General features: G+C 38.2%; 1 protein-coding gene across 1 annotated transcript in view; it reads right to left on the bottom strand.

Moving 5' to 3' along the window:
• Positions 1 to 7,553: 7,553 nt before the first annotated feature.
• oca2 (oculocutaneous albinism II) overlaps positions 7,554 to 19,482 on the bottom strand; it is a 43,118-nt gene continuing 31,189 nt past the window's right edge. The window contains exons 21-24 of the mRNA XM_086161779.1: positions 19,365 to 19,469; positions 18,407 to 18,500; positions 17,454 to 17,547; positions 7,554 to 8,983 (exon numbers count right to left, since the gene is read on the bottom strand). Of these exons, the coding sequence (XP_086017905.1) occupies positions 8,896 to 8,983; positions 17,454 to 17,547; positions 18,407 to 18,500; positions 19,365 to 19,469 (381 nt within the window). The 3' untranslated portion in view covers positions 7,554 to 8,895. The remainder of the gene's footprint in view (positions 8,984 to 17,453; positions 17,548 to 18,406; positions 18,501 to 19,364; positions 19,470 to 19,482) is intronic.

A 19,482-nucleotide genomic window follows, 5' to 3' on the forward strand; every position in this document is an offset into this window, starting at 1 on the left:
GGCTTGGAATACTGCCAACTTGTCCCTTGGTATAAGGAAGGCTAAGAGGCAGTAAACAAGAAGGATTGCCCACCGTTTTAGCAGCAGCAGAGACACTGGCAGCCTGTGGCGAGGCTACAGACACTCACAGACCCGCACCACGACAGCCACACCTCTCTGCTGAACAACCTGAACGTGGTATTCTCTCACTTTGAGGCACGAAACAGCACCCCTGCACAGGCGACAACACCCCCTTCCAGCAACCAAGTACTGACACTGTCCCCGGACAGCGTGAGAAGACCCCCTGGCAGGATCAACACGCGCAAAGCCCCAGGTCCTGATGACATACCTGGTTGGGTACTAAGAGACTATGCAGAGGAACTCACATATGTCCTCACAGACATACCCAACACATCGCTGAGTCAGGCTATTCTACCAGAGTGCCTCAAACCTACAACCATCATCCTAGTCCTGAAGAAGTTATCTTCTCCTGCCTCATCGTTTGCCCTCCAGCTGCGCTCACTCCCATCCTCATGAAGAGCTTTGAGCGGCTAGCCGCCCCCTATCATGAGCAACTTCTACAGGGGCACCATCGCGGCTGCATCACAGCGTGGTACGGCATCCTGCCGCAAGAGCCTTGTAAGAGCAACATTGAAGCTAGTTGAAGGCAAATCCTGAGAGGTATTTGTCCAATTTCACAATGCTTTTAAAAAAAGAAGGAATAAGGAAATACAACGGAAAGGATTATACCATTTATGTAGGAGCATACAACATCACTTCTTTATGAATATACCACTGAAATTGGCAGGGTAATACGCTATGCCGGTGACTTCACCCTGGCAATTGTTTACCCGTGGAACAAAAAATTTCCGATAATGAATCTATCATGAGGACATAGCCTCTATTCTAGCAATGTTCTGGTGAAAAAATAGATCACTGCCTCTGATAGAAAGTGTTGGTTCTGTTGGTTTTCCTCTTTCTCCACTCATAGTAACACATTGTATCACCAGCCGATACAGGATGTAGCCCATAACTTTCTTTGGTGTATTATATGTTATTATGTTATATGTTATTAGCAGAGAATAAACTGTGTAGGGCAAGTAGTTACTGTCAGTCAAACACATTTCTAAATCAAAAACTTATCTTCTTGGCTTTCCTTTCATCAGTCCTATTCACAATTGTAAATCTAAAGAATATATCTGAAACTTGAAGAGGGAACGTAAACAAAGCAATCGCTGTAAGTTTAACCCCGCACGAGTGTTGACTTCAACTGACACCCATCTCTGTTTCGTTATGCACACAATGGCTTGATAAGAAATCAAATTAAGCAGATGCCAAGCAGTCTTATTGCCCATTTGTCCAATTACCTCGTGCATGTTTCTAAACAACAAGTCTCTCAGAATGTGATGCTTTCTTCATAGATATGCAAATTCTCTATTATTAGGAGAGTTTTGATCAGCTCCAATCTTAACTTTGGTTCATCCAGGAAGTGACTCCAGAGCCTACACAAGATGAAACCTTTGGTTTTTGTATTTGAAAAGAATAACAATGAGGATTTCTATTGGAGTGCAAGCCTGCTAAATCTTGATCTGAAAATAGGGGTGAGCTCTTTTGCCCAAGAAGCCAAAAATATTCCAATGCGATTCTGTCTGGTTCAACTTGCTAATCATTAAAATATTCTGCCTTAACGATTTAGTGGATAAAAATGAACAGGAGATTCTGAGCTTTTGGTCAGCAGCTGCTCAGTCGTGGCGCCCAGCTGTGCTCCAATATTTTGTAATGTTCAAAAATCCCTTTTGACTCAACTTTTCCATAATTTCCATTTTTTTTTTTTACTTTTCATGGCAGCCAGACTGGATCAGAAGATGGAACTTTTTGCAAACCTTAAGCCGACCTTGAACTTTTATTGATGAAGTCAACTTAATGTTAAATTGACTGTGAAATTCAAATTTGAGTGGTAATTGATAGAAGTTTTATATAGTTGATGTTATACTTGTACTTATATTGTCTGAATTTGGACTGGTATGTGAAAAAAGAGGACCGCAGAAGGAATCCATTCCACCTCTGGGTTTCATGTGTTTATTCATCACTACCTCTGATCGTGCACAGGTTGCAGGGATGTTGGAGCAAGAGGCGGGTTGTACTCTGGATCGGTCACCAGTTGCAGGGCCGCATATAAAGACAAACAACATCTTTGTAGAAATCTTTTCATGGTAACTGGACTTGAATTTCTTCCTTTGCAGACTCTCACCAAGAGACTCCTTCCTTTTATGAGAGATGAAATGTCTTCATGGGGGGAAATTCAAGTCCAGTTGCCATAAAAATGATTTTGACAAGAATTAATCATGACCCAGGTAAGTGAAAACCTCCATAGACATTGATTCATTCACACATTTGTGCAATATTCAATCGTTTCCGATCAAGTTTCCGCATTTTCTGGACTACGGGGGCAAACCTACTCAAACACAGATAGAGCATGCAAAGCACTCAGAAAGGCCCCTTATGGGAATCCAACTTTCTGTGTGGAATGCTATTACTGTCCCGCCGTGCCATCCTCCCTCTGTGTTTCATTTTCTCAAAAATGTACCTAATAAAATGTTTTCCACCAACCTGACCAAAGCTGTTAGCACTGTTTTATTCAGTTCTACAGCAACACAATTTCAAATCTCATCCGACAAAATTACAACTAATCACAGAAGCCCCTTGCATTTTCCCAATCTAGCAACAAAAGTGCATTTAAATTAAACCTAAACTGTGCCGTGACCTATGCATGGGTTCATGATGCCATTTTGATCACAATGTGCAATGTGCACAAATAAAGAGGTCCTAAGTTTAGCTTTTGTTTTTAAGATATCAGACAAGCCCTTTTTACACAAAATGTCAGACAAGATATCAAAAGCATGTTTAATTCATGTTTTTTCCAGTAATTATCAATACAACTTACTGTCATAGAGACCCTGCAGGGCTGCAGATAAACAATCAAAATATCTAATGTCTCATACAGAGAAGATTCCTCTCCACATTCAAATATCTCTAATATTCATTGTTTCTTAGATCCCTTTATTTCAAAATAAGAATTAAAATGTGCTGTGCCAGACACTATTCAAGACACACACACCAGTGCTCAGCTGAAAATAACCAGATATGTTGAGTGCGTTGTTTTAAAAGAATATCCAGGATTCGTATTTAGGACAATAAAGTAATCTCTACCTATGAGAGAAATGATAGTATATTTAGCATATATCTCCAAGACAGAGATTTAATTTAATTGATGTAATTATTAGTCCTAGTATGAATGGAATGAAAGATAGCAGTGTCTTAACTTTTTTTTAAATCAACAAGTAATAAGTAATAATCTCACCATATATTAACAGATTAATTTGGCCCCAAAAGCAAGAACTGACAACAAATTAACCCGATTTATCTGCATTGATCAGTGTCTGAGAATTAAGGGGTTGTTTGTCGGCAGCATCATTTTTAAGGCCTTTTTAAATATGTTGATTATGATATTTCTTGTAAGAGCAAATACTCCCACCAGCAAACTCTTTCCACACAGTTTAACTTCCATGACACAATAAAGGGCATTAATGATTTTTTTAACATTATATTTGCCCAGTGGAATGGCAATTATTATTCAGTACAAGAGGCAACCAGATCTTTTGGGGACTTTTTGATTCATCAGATAACTGAGTTTATAAGTGGCCTCATTATTAAAGATTTGGGGGAATTAACCTTTGTACAGAGAGGCGCCTTCAAATAAAATGCCTTATTATTATTACTGTTATTGTTGTTGTTGTTATTATATAAAGACATAGGTTGTAATAAGACATTTGGTTTCCGGCTCAAGTGACTTAACTAAAGCAAAATGGGGAAAAGACGGGGATGGTATTCAAATGATAAGCGATAATATTTATCTATATCATCTAAAATCATAATTTACCTTTTATCACAGAGTTTGTTGTAACTCATTGCACATAAATGCATAATGTATTTCATAATGGGCTTTGTAAGCTTAACTCACAGACTTTAAAAATGACTAATGTTCTATTACATTGATTAAAGACAGACATTACAATTTCAGTTTTCTTTATATTAATCTATCTTCAAAATCGAATCTTGGACATTTTTTAAATAGGCTGTAAAATGAGTCCTCTTAAAATCTTTTTCTCTTCTTTGTAATTACAGAGGGCCGAACACATTAATCCCTTCTTGCTTAAATAGAGTATTAGCCTTGGAAAGACTTCTTAGAAAGATTTGAATAAATGCTCATTGTACCTCAGTAATTCATTATTTCATATCGTCACCGGAAAAACAGTAAGGCTAATAATTAAGATACAATATGTTCAGCAGCGACCATATTCTACAGTCTGACTCGGTTTCCAGTTCAACACTTCTTTTATATCCATTTTCTAAGACCTCATCTGCCATATTAAATGATGGTTATGTGAAATGATTAGCGTTTATGGGCAGTGTAATGGTGATGCATCAGGAGACTTTCAAATGAGATGTGGTCAAAAAAAAAGGATCCTGTAAGGTTAAAACAATCTTACATATCGATATTCTTTTCGGTATTGTCAGGGTTACAATACACCGCAAGTCATATTCTGTCATATTGTATATTCTAGAATACAAAATGCCATTTACTTTGTGACATAAAGTCATTAAGTAGCAGTCAAAAAGATTTAAGGAAAATTATCAACCAAATGGAAACTGTGTCATTTTATTGATGACAACAGCCTATCTGAAGGCAGCTGATTTTTTCGCCCTGATGATCTGGGACTTTACAGATATATTATGCTGGCAATACAAAGATGTTGCATATTTATATGTTACATGATAAATATTTGGTCTGTTTGTTGTATCAACATTCCCAGCCGGCAGCCCGCTGGACATGCATGATGCTTTGATATTTACATTATGATGACCGTACGCTGTGACGTCAATGACAAGATTAATACTGATGGTTTTTACGCCAAACGTTACAATTTTAACTGATAACAATCCAACTTCAACTGACAGCCCGTGATGTGTCTGTATATATATATATACAGACAAAATCAAATTTGTTATTACATTTTTTGATTTCCGACTATAGTCAAAAGTCTATACAACATTTTATCGTTCAATCAAAATCCTTGATTGTCAGTGTTTCTGGAATGTAATTGTATTTGTTTGCACAATGCATGATGTGCTCTGAGAACGTCTGGCCACGGATGCCTGGCTGAACTCAAACTGGTTGGGACAGATTAAGTCAGTGATAATAATAATCAACCTTAGCCTACTTATTATAATTAATAACACATATAATAATGGTTGGTGGAACCTGCCACTCCTTGTAGCTGATGGGTGTTACCCTCTGCCACTGTTGTTAGGGTTAGTTGTTCTTTCGCCAGCACCCGTCCCTCCTCCTCAGCCAGAGCCAAAAGCTGCCTTCCTCTGCCTCCTCTGCTAGCTCTTTAACTGCTTTCTTCAGCTTCCCAACGGTCACTCCTGCATCCTTCAAAGGGTATGTGGTTGACAGTCCCACAAGGCCTCGGCATCCCACCTCAACAGGGTAGATGGTGGCCTTCAAGCCAGCCTCCCCAATTTCGGCTGCCAGCTCGCAGAATTCGTCCTTCTTGTTCTTGAAGGCAACCTCAATCCTTTCCTCATGTGGAATTGTTGGTTCATTGAGGTATGCCATCCTGGTATTGGTGGACCAATCAGCAATGTCGGGCGGAGAGATGTGGGGGTGATCTGTGTGGGGAATTGAAGTTGCCTGTTGAGGTCAACCCACATTTCCCACTCCTGGGCGAGGTGTTTCTCTGAACTGCCATATCTTTGCTCCCTGGGTTCTGTGGCAAAGTTGATGGTATTCTCTGCTGGTGATGACTTTTGGTTGTCTTGTTGACAACTCTCCAGTGCCTTAGTAAGCTTTCTTAAGACCTTCTCGCAGTGCCATTTTGGCGGAGGCTTGCGTTGTGGGTATTGCAAAAGTAGCAGCCTTCCTTGCTCCTGATCCACTGGTGGAGGTTTCAGAAACAGGGAAATGTGTTGTAGGTTGTCCGAAGGAGGAAGCCAAGCCATGCGAACCCAGGCATCGTCCACAGGTCTGATCAGCTGATGTTCCAGTTGACAACTCCCTCCCAAGTTGTCCAGCTTCCTTGTGAACCCTGGACACAGACTTGATCATGCAGCACTTGTTGAAGACAGTCTTGAGGCAAGGTAGTGGTGGCGACCCCTGGGTCTTGATCTCCTAACCCATGGTGGATGAGTCTTAGGGTATCAGAAGTTAGTTCATATATACAAGGAGGGGAGAGAAACTTGTTTTCCAGCAGGACTCCCATTTTTTAGTTATAGTGGGCCCTTTTTGTACAAAGAGTGAACAATACATGCATTTAGAAGTACAAATAGGGCGGTACATATAAGGAAGGTCCATATTGTCAAGACCATGTAAGGAAGTACCTCTCTGCAAGTCCATTGCAGGGCCTTGTGATGATATAATGAGAGTGAGAACATCATTGGGAGTGTGTCTTCAGTGACAGCTACTCTCGGTCTTTGAAGAATAAATGATCACTAATGTGTAGTCCTTTTCAAATCATGACTGATTTAGATACATTTACCTGCTTGGATCTTCCCAAATTTGGTCTCAGTTTGTCCCAATCTCTCCTGGATTTTCTCGAAAAGAAACCAAATGTCTTGTAAAAAGTAGAAGACATGGGGGTCGAGATAATGTGAGTGGAGGAGGAGCTGATTTTATCTTTATCTCTTACGCAAAGGAGAGTAAAATCATATTTGTTCAAGGTATTGTATCACTGCTAAAATGCTTGTAGCATTGATGACTAGGGAAACACATATTATCAAAAAGGCCTTGTATTGTGGAGTTGTGATGAATTAAGTACAGATACAAAAATGGCAGGAACTGACCTTGTGCATTATGTTTATATTCTATAACACTGTTTAATGCTCTGCATGTTTACAGTTTTATGCACTGCTTGCATTTTCCTGCACATTTCTATGATATGTTGATAATCGTTTATTTAATGTGGATGGCAAGGTAAGAATTTCAAGAACGAATTTGCTCAGGAAAACATCTTTCCAGACTATAAAAACTTTGAATCTTGTATCTTGAATCTAGTACAGGTCTCCGTATCTTGGAAATCCTTAGTGTATGTTAAGACAAAAGTAGAGACAACACTGGTCTTTCAGTGAACAAGTTTTCAAATTTCCTACTTTTTAGAACAAGTGTGACCTGGTAAATGTATGTTCATAACAATAAAAAATAAAAACTAGTCACATGGACAAAGGTAAGGTATGATATACAAGTTTCACAAACATTAAATTTATCCAATTATCAACCGCTTTAAACACCAAAGCATTTCAAACTCCCCAGCCCACATTTAACCAAAACCTTTACAAATAAAGCTGAAGTTTTATGAGCTCTGATGATCTTATTTTTTTGCTAGTTTCAAAAACTATTGTGCATAAGGCTGCAGAACTTTAGAAGCTGGAAAGTTTTATATGACATTGCAGGTAGAGGTTTAAACAAGAATGAGACAAACACCACTAAGTGAACACTTCCAGAAATCTTACTTTATTCCTCATGTTCACTGTAGTTTGATCTTTATTTATCCTTCCATCTTCAACAGAAACAGGCGATAGTTTCCACCGGACAACGCAGAAGCGTATTTTCGTGTCAATCTCGGGTCACTCACATGATAAAACTTTCTGTATTAAATATGGTAAAAGAATCTGAATCATCAATTTACATCAGATCTCTGTGTACACAGTACAATGTTTGAGAGCAATCAACATCTGTTTTATTTAAAACATCTTTCTTTAAGACTTATTTCATGCTCCTTATACTTCAGATTTAGATAAAGAGCATTTATATTTGGGTATTTACCTTAATGACATCAATGACTATAAAATCCCTTTCACTAGGTGAGACGTACCTTGAACATATGTATAGTAAAGCAAAGGGTTTTGTTTTAGCTGATTCAAAATAATACTTTCTCTAAATATTCCCAATTGTCCCCATTTATGGACATACAGAGTTGAAATAGACTTAGGTCTGCTATGCTGCATATTCAAATTAATCAAATAAGGGGGGCAAGTTATTTCAAAACATGGGAGTGAATAATATCTCAAGTTTCACAAACTAACAGTTATATATTATTCCTGTACCATAAATTAAAAAGTGTGACAACCTCTTATCATTTTGAAAACCAACAATAGCTGACTTGATGAAATATGTTGGTAATGTCAAAATTCAAATTTATTGACCATCTGGGTTGCCAGCAATTACTTATTCTTCTACTCAGCCTGCCCGAAATGTCAAAAGTCACTTGGCAATGAATGTAGAAAGGAATGAATGTTTTAGAGAGAGAAATTAACTCTTGCTTACTTGAAGCTAATCTTTAAAATGCTAATATTTATATCTGGGTTTGTTCATTGTACAAGTGACAGGTTGGTGTCACAGGTACAGGTGTTGGTGTAAATAAACATATATATTTCACCCACCATTTTTGTCTTCCCCATGCACGCTACAGGGCTCCACATAAATTACAACTTGACATGAGATGGAGGGACCAACTAATCCTTTGCACCATCTAAAGTGTTAAGGGGAAGAATTTGTGTCCCATACAAATGCATTTTATTCCAGAGGGGTTTTTGATGCTAACGCAGGGTTCAAGTTTTGAAAAAGTCTGTAAATCTCAAGGACAAACAGGAGAACAAAACAGATATTAATATTTTTTTTTTTATGTTTTAGTCCCGGTTTTTGTCAAAGCACCCGTCTTTCCACTCTCTGCAAATCTGCATTTTTTTTGGTCACTGACACTTTCATGTGTTGAAACACACACAGTGCTTGTAATCTGATGTGTTAATATCACATTACATCAGAAAATCTCTTGGGCTCTGGGTTGCAACCGTGGATTACATGTTCCATCCCAGTCCAATGTGAGTGGCCAGCAGGTAGCACATGCCCATCATGCACGTCATGATCATCATTGGAAATCCTAACCTATAAGAAGAAACAGAACACAAAAAGCAAAAGACACAAAATGTTTATTTTTTTTGACATGATGTTACATCATTGCTGTGACCAACGTTGTCAGTAGATGAAGGAAATTGCTCGCTTCTAAAAAAACAAAACATCAAAAGTTCTAACAGAAATTCAGCGCAAATGTTTCAATGCAAATGTTTATTTTCAATGTGTTTGCTCTTTATTGTTAAATTATCTATATGGGCGTCAAAGTGGAACTAGAAAGTCTTGTTGAAAGGTTTGAGGTAGCATAAATGTATTTCAGGTCAGGAATGAGTTAATCAGAGGGATGTTTTTGATATTTATGGAGGAGGGATAGTGAATATCTTGGCAGAAAGATGCTCAGGTTGGGGGAACCAAACAGGAGGTCAAGAGGACGACTGAAGAGGAAATATACTGCTCAAAAAAATAAAGGGTACACTTGAACAACACAATGTAACTCCAAGTCAATCACACTTCTGTGAAATCATAGTGTCCACTCAGGAAGCAACACAGATTCATTTTGACTTGTTTTAAGGACATTACATCCAAGTTGGATCAGCCTGGAGTGTGTTTTTACACTTTAATTTTGAGTGTGATTCCTAATCCAGACCTCCAGGGGTTAATACATTTGATTTCCATTGATCATTTTTGTGTGATTTTGTTGTCAGCACATTCAACTGTGTAAAGAGCAAAGTATTTCATAAGAATATTTCATTCATTTGGATCTAGGATGTGTTTTTTAAGTGTTCCCTTTATTTTTTTGAGCAGTGTATATGGATTGAGGAATGGAGAACTTTAAGTTAGTTGGTGAGGTAGAGGAGTTTGAAGAGGGGAGGATTAGATGGAGTCAAACACCGCTGTGGAAACTCCTCGAAGGTAGCTGATGGATAAATATAATGTTTCCTTATATTTTTGAAGGAACAGTAGTTTGCATAATAGAAGTTTAGAAGTTGAGAAAGGACAGTACACATGGAAGAATAAATGTGTTACTTTGCCTACTTGCAAAAAAGACTATGGTATCATGAGGGATTTTCTTATCCTCACGTTTGTTTCAAGTTTTTGACTATTCATTAAACAACTGTACTTTCTGCGTCTCCACTGTGCTGTGTCAGCCTTTGTTAACTGAAGGCCGCTAAAACAAATTTTAACTGCTGTAAGTGGTAGCAGTGTGGAACAATATAATTTATCTGCCCTTATAAAGGACTCTCAGGTTCATAACAATGAAGAGGATGGTTGTGCGTAAAGACAATAATTTCACTTTTTTCATCGCATTAATATTTCACAGAAAGCACATAGGCCTGTTGATGTTAAATCATTTTATCTAATTTTATTGACTTGACTGTCATAAAATCACTTGTTTTAATTCAGTCCAGCGGAACAGAATGAGTTGGATTGCGAATCATTTCTTGCAATACTTCTCTTGCTTTACAAACAGTAAAGTATTTTTATTTCATGTATGCTAAATTTCATGTATGTTTGAAATCTACCATTTAAAAGTCAAATGCAACTCACACCGTACCAAACAAGGACGCTTAAATTCTCTGCATTGAACATATGAGACTTAATGCCTGGTAGAGAGTTGAATTTTTAGCCACAAATATAAATTCAAGTTCGATTCAACGTGTCCTGTTCAAAGATCATGCAAGGAAACACTCAATTCATCATGTCACACACTTGCTTATATATCTTAACTGATTTGAAACATTTTCTCTGACTGTCACTCTCAGACACACACAGAAACACACTCTGCAAATTGCAAATTAGCTGCGGTATTGGAGTGCTAACCGAATCACCAAAGCAGCCATTACAAGTATTAGTACTCATATACTTTGCAATGCGTCGGTAAAAACATTTTTTAAGTTAAAACAATCCCCAAATTTGTTGAAATTTCCGGCGTTGACGTACAAAATTAGAGCAATCACAACATACAAAATGTTCTTCAATATATCCTAATGCAATCACAGTTTTACATATTGGGACATGGTTTCCCTTACCACAACATCCTTTTATTAAAAACCAATGAATGGCCACGAGCAGATTTAGAAGGCATCAGGAGCATCTCTGTCATCTGCTTTTTAATACTATATTGTATAAAACAAGCAAACTGATGACACACTAATGCCATTGAAATAAACATATTCACCTCTATGGGAGTAAAACAGTGAAAAGATTAATCATACATTCATCACTATGTTGCAGCTCCAACAATATTTTGTACGTCTACAATGTAAAGAAAGATTGTCTAATTTTGCTGACTCAATGGAAAATCCCAAAATTAACTCCCGCATTAAAATGAAATGGACAGCATCCATTTGTGAGTGTGTGGGTGTCTCAAAAATTGATGTATTTTAATTCTCTCTTTCAATGATCAGCATTGATTTCTTTGATACCAATATTCCAGAACAAGATCAAAACAGACCAAAATGTTCTTGTCCTGTCCGACAGATTTTTACTTTAGTTTGGTGACACTTCATCGCACTCAATACTTTCCACTCGGACAAATGAGCAAAGACTTCTGCCTCCATGGCGATGACACAAACTCACTTAAAACCTTGAAAATAACCAACTTGCCATTTTTACAGCCCAAGTATGTTCTCATTTTAAGGCTCAAAGCGTTTAAAGCTGAGAATAATTGTTATTTGTAGATAGAATTCCACATGGAAATTTGTCATTTGGATGTTGACAACCTTTTCTGCCAGAGGCTGCCAGATTTCTATTACAGATTTATTACAGATACCATTTTAATATAACGAGATGTATGTGGTTTGCAGTAAATGCCATTTATTTGTTTTGTAATCACACAAAAGAGATCAGGTAAATTTTAACAACTGCTGAAATGACTGTGGTTGGGTTGACCAGTGCAAATAAATAAATACATTTTTTTAAAAAGAGAAGTGGGTTAAAATGATCAAATTAAGTACTGTTCAACAACAAAATTAAAAAGTAAAAATTGCTTCATGTTTCAGCAATAAAGCTCTGTAAAAAGGTTTTAAAAAAAAACTCTTGATAATTTAAGTCGTGCAAAATAATGCCTTTCTATTTTTTTATGACAAATTATCTGAGGTCTAATTATAACTGCTATTGCATTTCAGTTCCCACTGACCAGAAGATCTATCGGCAAAACCCTGGAAATCACTCCATTTCTGGTCAAGGAATTAGTTATCTGCTGAATGTAATCGAAAAACTTTGGACTTTGTGAAGGGCCATTGTGGTTTGAAGAAAATTAATTTCGATTATTTTAAAATTACCCTGTATGATAACAAATCTATTCAGAAATGTTCCTTGAGCTGAACATTTTTTGGTTTTTACACCCTGCTCTTAAAAGGTCTTTTTCAGCTGATAGTGAAAGTTTACAAACGTTTCAGTCATAACTGATAAAATGTGACTATTTCAAAACTTCTTAGAAGTTCTTTTGAGTAAGATATTAAGAGTTTAAATGTTGTGATCATAAAATTCAGCGATTGCAATATTCCATCAGGGCATGAAAAAAGTGGATCAATCAGGCTATCGGTTTAAAAAAGACACTCGTGTTGCCATGTTCCATTAATGATAAGCACGGTAAAACTGTGTAATCAAATACAATATCAGAAATGGTAAACAAATAGTTAATACCAAATTGCATTAAAAATAACTCACATGAAAATGTGTGAAATGAGCGACATAAACAGAGCATGTGTGTATCATTGATTGAGCTATTGAGCCAAAGCTATTTGAATTCATTTTATGTTCTTCTTGAAAAATGTTGCAAAAAGTTGGCAACCATTTTTTTGTCTGTGTGTCTATTTCTCTATCCCTCCCTTCATCGCTCTCCCTTCCTCTTTTTCTCTAACTCCTGCTGTATGTAGTCCCAGTTAGCAATGACCTTTCAGAATCAGAAATACCCTGCTGTGTATTGGATGTTCACAGCTTGGGAAGCCATATACAAGAATATCAGAAGCTCTTAAATTAAGAACTAAATGGTGTTTGCATGTGTATGTGTGTGTTGACATGTATGAGGTCTTTATTTGCATAAATAAAAAATGAAGACATTCAAGTGTGTATGAATGTCAAATTAGTGCTTAAATTAAGTTATGTTAATGACGTCATTCAAGCCCTTATCCTCATTAATACAAAATAGAAGCCAGATAAACTGCATTACGTTAAGCAAGTGTGTTTTCAGCCTATTTTGATTATGATATGCTGTTATGTTATATTATTAGGCTCATTAGGTAATCTGGAATTGTTCACTCTGAGGTTTTTATGACAGGTCACTGACTTTTAGAAAAAACATTGTCTTGTGCCACATCATCACATTGGCCAGTCGTGTTGAACGCAGCAGACGAAATGTCCAGCCGTCACCAGAACCCACAAAATCTCATACAGAAAAGTCAGAAAAAGCAGCATCAATAGATTTCTCCAAGGAAGCTAGAGGTGAAAACACAATGCTAAACTCCAGCTTTTGTTGATGTGAGAAGTCAAAAAAGCCAGAGGTCCTGCAGGGAGCTAGCCAATGGTGTTCAGGACAGGATTCAAACACAACAAATCAATCTCTCACGAAATTATCTGGATAAAGGGAATGAAAATCTTAACTGCCCAAAATAAAATAATCAATGCTTTCAATCGAAGCATCACAGCAATTGATATGTTTATTCCTCAAAAAGTAAAATAATGTGATAATGTTTCCAACATAGACAATACCAAATAACTCCTGACCTATTGAGAAATTCTCATTTTGATTTCTACCGGCCTTAAAAAAGCTTTGTCTCACTACCGACACATAAAACCACCGAATCTACAAGCAAAAAATCTGATCGAGCCCAATACTCTCCCAGCTGCCAAGAGTTTGAAACTGACTTCATTCACCCTTGCCTATTTCTGTGAGCAGCTGTGACCCTTGCCATTGACAGCCAATTAAAGGCTGATTTTAGCTGGGAGCAACGCTTCTATCAAACCGCAGAATGAGGGAAGGAGAGCTGAAAGGTTGCAACTTTTTCTGTCATTTCATTAAAAGCAGAGAAATCATCAGGAGTTTTTTTTTTAGTGTTCAGCAAAGTAATGTAGCTGTCATTACATGTTCCACCTACACTGATATGGTAGGAATTATAAAAATGCCTTACAAACTAACAAAGAGTGGATGATGTACCTGCGTGTGTGTGTGTGTGTATACACATTTATATATATATGTCTATGTGTGTGTGTATGCATATATGTGTATGAGTGAGTGTACTGCCAAGTCAATGTCAGCACTATTGTCAATACTGCCATATGTTTCACACATACAGAGAATTAAATTAGCGTTTCTCTCAGACCCAGTGTAAAAGTACAAAAATGATAGATAATATCACAGAGAACTGCAAGTTAGTGAGCGAGCAAGGTTATTGCAAAGTCCCAAAAAAGTTAACCCTCTCAGGCTCAAATTAAGTTGTAGTTGCAGGAAAAATCTGATATTTGGCTGTCGCAAATCTGCAACATCTGCCTGGAGAAGGTTAAGGTGCAAGTGGTTTTTAAACAGACAGCAGTAAAAAAATTGCAGGTGCAGAGATCACCTGTTTCTTTTTTCGAATCCCATTGATTGGAATGTGCTCCAAACCCCCTTCCTCCTCTGGCTGGTTAGTACCTGCTCGGTCTCGTTGGGGGAAATCATTTGGGGAAGTGCGTAATTGGGAGGAATCGCCCCCCAAATCTAAGCCAAGCAGTGTTTTGTTATGGATTGTCCATGACAAACACCATGGCCAGGCAGGGGGAAAACAGTGCTGCGTCAACACTGTGTACAGTGGGAGCGGGGTGCTGGAGACCTCAACTCTGGACGTTGTAGATCCATGGAAAGAATAATTCAATCCCATTGAAATGCCTTCCAATGAAGAAGTAGAGCCAGGGGGACTCTGGAATGGCCACATCTATTTACATCTATTTGACTGAGGCAGTCAAAAAACTCTTCAGTAGTGGGGCCCCAGGGGTGGATGAGGTCCACCCTAGGTTCCTCAAGGCTCTGGATGCTGTAGGGCTGTCCTGGCTGAAACCCTTCTGCAGCATTGTGTGGACATCGGGGACAGTGCTGCTGGACTGGCAGACCGGGATTTTAAAAGAGGGGGATCAGAGGGTGTGTTCCAACTACAGGGGGATCAAACTCCTCAGCCTCCCTGGTAAGGTTTATTCAGGAGAGGCACTGGAGCGGAGGTTGTTGAAGCTCAGATCCAGGAGGAGCAGAGTGGTTTTTGCTTTGGTCCTGGAACAATGGACCAGCTCTTTTCCCTCAGCAGAATCCTCATGGGGGCACGGGAGTTTGCCCAACTAGTCTACATGTGTTTTGTGGATCTGGAGAAGGCATTCAACCACGTTCTACAGGCAATCCTGCGGGAGGTGCTGCGGGAATATGGGGTACCGAACCCCATTATATGGGCTGTTCGGTCCCTGTATGACCAGTGTCGGAGTTTGTTCCGCATTGCCGTTTGTAAGTCGGACTCATTTCCGGTGAGGGTTGGACTCCGCAAGGGCTGCCCTTTGTCACCGATTCTGTTCATAACTTGAGTTATGAATGAGTTTTCTCCGCAGGATGGCCGGACTCTCCCATGGAGATAGGGTGAGAAGTTCAGCCATCCAGGAGGAGTTCAGAGAAGAGTCGCTGCTCCTCTGCATAGAGAGGAGTCAGATGAGGTGGCTCGGGCATATGGCCAGGATGCCTCCTGGATGCCTCCCGCGGGAGGTATTCCGGGCATGTCCATCCGTGAGGCCACAAGGAAGACCCAGGACACGCTGGAGAGACTATGTCTCTGGGCTGGCCTGGGAACACCTTGGGTTCCCCCAAGAAGAGCCATGTTGCTGGGGAGAGGGAAGATTGGGCCTCCCTGCTCCGGCTGCTGCCCCCACAATCCAACTTCGGATAAGTAGCAGAAGATGGATGGATTGTTGAGCATTAAATTCAGTGACATGTTCTCTTATGAACTAAAGACAAAAGTAAAAACAATGCTCGTTGTTTTCTTTTGTAAGCGGATGCAAGTTGCTGGTGGGTGGGGTCCACATAAAATCTCGCCTACAGCCCTGGATTGGGCTGGCTCAGACTACACACAGTAGATAAATCAAACCAAATGCTATTTTTTATTGCTGTATGTTGAACCTTATATGACAGCTATTTATTCTTATTTAAATAACACTAACCAACAAAGTTTTTTATCTTAAAAAAAAGTGGTAATAAGGGGCAGCCTATTAATACATTTGAGATATTGTGTTTAACACATATACTTTTAGTAGTAGTCTTCCAAGAGCACTTTATTCAGTTCAGTTTATATTGTAACTAAAAGTACTTTCAAATACTGTGGTGTAAAAGTGCTTTTTTTGGAGGGATAAAAACAAACTATCACAATCATTCATTCTTGCTAATCTGAGAATCTAATTAGAATCAGAAAGAAAAAATAAAAACAAGTGCTTGAAATGCAAGAGTTGGCTTGGTCAGTTGTAATTAATTCCAAATACGCTACATCAAAGTTGTCTGCTTTTTATTACATGTTTGATGAATATTTTCATCAAACAAGTAAAGCAAGTAAATCAGATTAGAACGACTAATCAGACTAAATTCTCATGATCTGAAGTATAGTTTGGCACCCAAAGAGTGATGAGTTACTTCAAGATGTGTGATGAAACTTCTCCCATTAGCTTATACAAAACAACTGTAATTAACAAATCACTGCAAAGAACAATCTATGGACCCACTATAGGAACATCTCTTGAATTTTGTTGATCCGACCAGGAAACAAGGAATTTGGACTAATACAGTAACAACCCTTAAAAGTACAGCTGAATTAGCCAATTAGTTCAGGAAACAAACATAACAAACCAAAACCTTTTTCGCTCTTTTTACCTGGGTGGTGTCATAACAGCTCTTTGAAATCTCTTAGAATTTAATGACAGGTTTATTCAGTGTTTCCTCTCACATCAACTTTGGTGTAAGATGCCATAACTCCTTTCAGCCACAAAAAAAACAAGGTGATGGTGTATCCAGCGAGGGAGGTATCCTATGAATTATTTTGACATATTCTCACAATTTATCAGATGAAAAATTAATGCTTTTCTGGTTTTGTCAAGTATGCTTTTTTCCCTTTTCCTGTCGTCTATTATTGGGTCTTCAAATGGTGGCCGAGCAAGTGCTTATTCTTCCCTGTGGATCTAAAAACTGTCAACTCTGCTTCTTTAATCCATATATGGAGCAAAGACTCCAGACTGCCAGGACCAAGTGATGTCTTTTGTAAAACTACATCTGTAATTGTGCAAAAGCAATGCAATGCACACTTGGACTTCTTGGACAATGGAGACATATGGAGCAAATGAATGTGGAATTGATCTTTCAGGATGGATTCACAGTATTGCAGTGTGACATTATTTCTTGGGATGAGCTCAAAATATGGACATTGTCTGCTGTAAGATTTTATGCGTCTGACATTTATCAGTCAATCTTTAGCTGCTTATGTGATGTTTGGTGCTTTTCAGGGCTCACCTGAAGAACTCCATGAAGGAGAAGCCGTAACCATGCTGTTCAGCAAGTCCTGCACACACCACGTTAGCCGATGCTCCTATCAACGTGCCATTTCCTTGACAGGTGGAAAACAAAATTGTGAAAAATTGAAGCAATTCAACATCATAGAGCATCTTGCACAAAGTCAGGTAAATAGAAACATTAGGATGGACTTGAAAGAAAATATTCATACAAATAATGTGAACAATGTATTCAAAAACATATATCAATAATTTACTAGCCTCCACATAAGTGTTCAAAGACTGTAAACTGACAGATGCGAATCAAGAAACAACACAGGCTGGATGAGTTTGAATTTCAGGCTATTCAGCCTATTCCTATATTAATCATCAATTGTTTTACTTCACTTTTTATCTCAATGCCATTCACTTTAGCATTTCATGGTATCAAGTAAGTAAGTACGTCATGACACATTTAGTAACATGCATAATGTTTGTGACCGAAATAAAGTATTCATCCCAAATAATTCTCATTTTTTGGCCATTCTCTCTAGTTTTTCAATTTGGATGCAATTTTTGGACTTATATCCATGCATACATACATAACATAACATCATACGCTCAGTCAATTTGGGCACGTCATGGTTTAGATGGATGAACCGAAACATTTTGACAGCACTATCTCTCTCTTTCTTCTTTCAACTCAAATGGAGCCACGATGCACGAAAAGTCAAGATAATTCAATTTTTTTGGACTCAATATATAACAAGTTTTGAAAGCCTTTGTTTCTTTGACCCAAGGAGCAGCCTGACATCCTTTGGGATTGTATCACCTGTATCACCTTGTATCACGAAGCCTCCCTCCCGGAAAGGCCATCCGTTATGACTCAGAGCTCTAAACAGGGATAAATAACAGTCTCCAGGGTCTCTTCTGAACCTTAGCTTTTACTTTATTTTCTCGAAGATGGCGGCATACCTCCAAGACAAGCGCCCATGGCCAAGGCAAAGATGAGAGGTTTAACTGGAAGGTTCACATCTGCATCCTGACTCAAATTGATGAGGACTGGAATCTGTGAGCACAAGAATACGTTGCTAATTATTCCAAAGGGATTGATAAACTCCTTTACATTGAAAGGCAATTCTAGTTCTTTGGTAAGTGCAAACATTTAATTCAAGCTAAACATTTAATTAATGAAAAAATGTGTTTAACTGTACACATGTGATTGTCTAGCCAACTATTTATAGTTGGGGGTTTTACATGCTGGGCTGGACCACAACAGAATTGTTCTGTTTTCTCATCTTTACTCTTCATTTTTACATTGTCTTTGATAGTTTTGATTTGATATACTTACAAATATCCTTTTTACTGGTCTAAATTGCAAGGAAAGGTTATCCAGTATCAACATTTTATGGACACATGGAGGGAAACAAATTTTTGAAGACTTGTCAGAGACAGAAAGTGTTTATCTGACCACGGGAGAAAAATCAGACATCTTCAACTGCTGGGAGCTCTAAAAGTGTGGCGGACTTATCATAATTATCACAGTTAAATTCTGAGGGGTTCATTTTGTTGAGAAATATTCCGAAGAAGAGCATTTCTTTCCCCGCTTTCACTTTAATTGGGCACACTGCTGCCCCTCTTAAAAACAAATGTCAGCTTAGTCCATTAAGATGAAGCTAAACAGAAAGCTGACAACAAAAGTTGTGAGAGAAAAGTTTATTTGATATTCTTAATATAATTAGCTGTAAGATATATCTGACCTGACAGTTAAAATGGCTGTTAAATTCACAAATGTCCAGAAAAAAACAAGCTTAACTTTACTTTATTGTAAAGGTAAGCGCTCTAACATCATAAGAGAGAAAAAAAAATCAATTAGAAGACGTGTAAGATATCATAGATTAATATTAACATTGCAAACAATATGTGCTCTCACCATAGTGGCAGTGAAGGGAATGTTATCAATGAGGGACGACGCGAGAGCTGAAACCCACATCACCAGTATAATGGCAATAGCCAACCGTTGGTCTTCTGGCACCGACTGGGAGAGAAAA

This window comes from Fistularia commersonii, chromosome 16 (genome assembly GCF_037954325.1).
Source record: "Fistularia commersonii isolate RoL2024-O1a breed Wild chromosome 16, RoL_Fcom_v1.0, whole genome shotgun sequence".
Taxonomy (NCBI): Eukaryota; Metazoa; Chordata; class Actinopteri; order Syngnathiformes; family Fistulariidae; genus Fistularia; species Fistularia commersonii.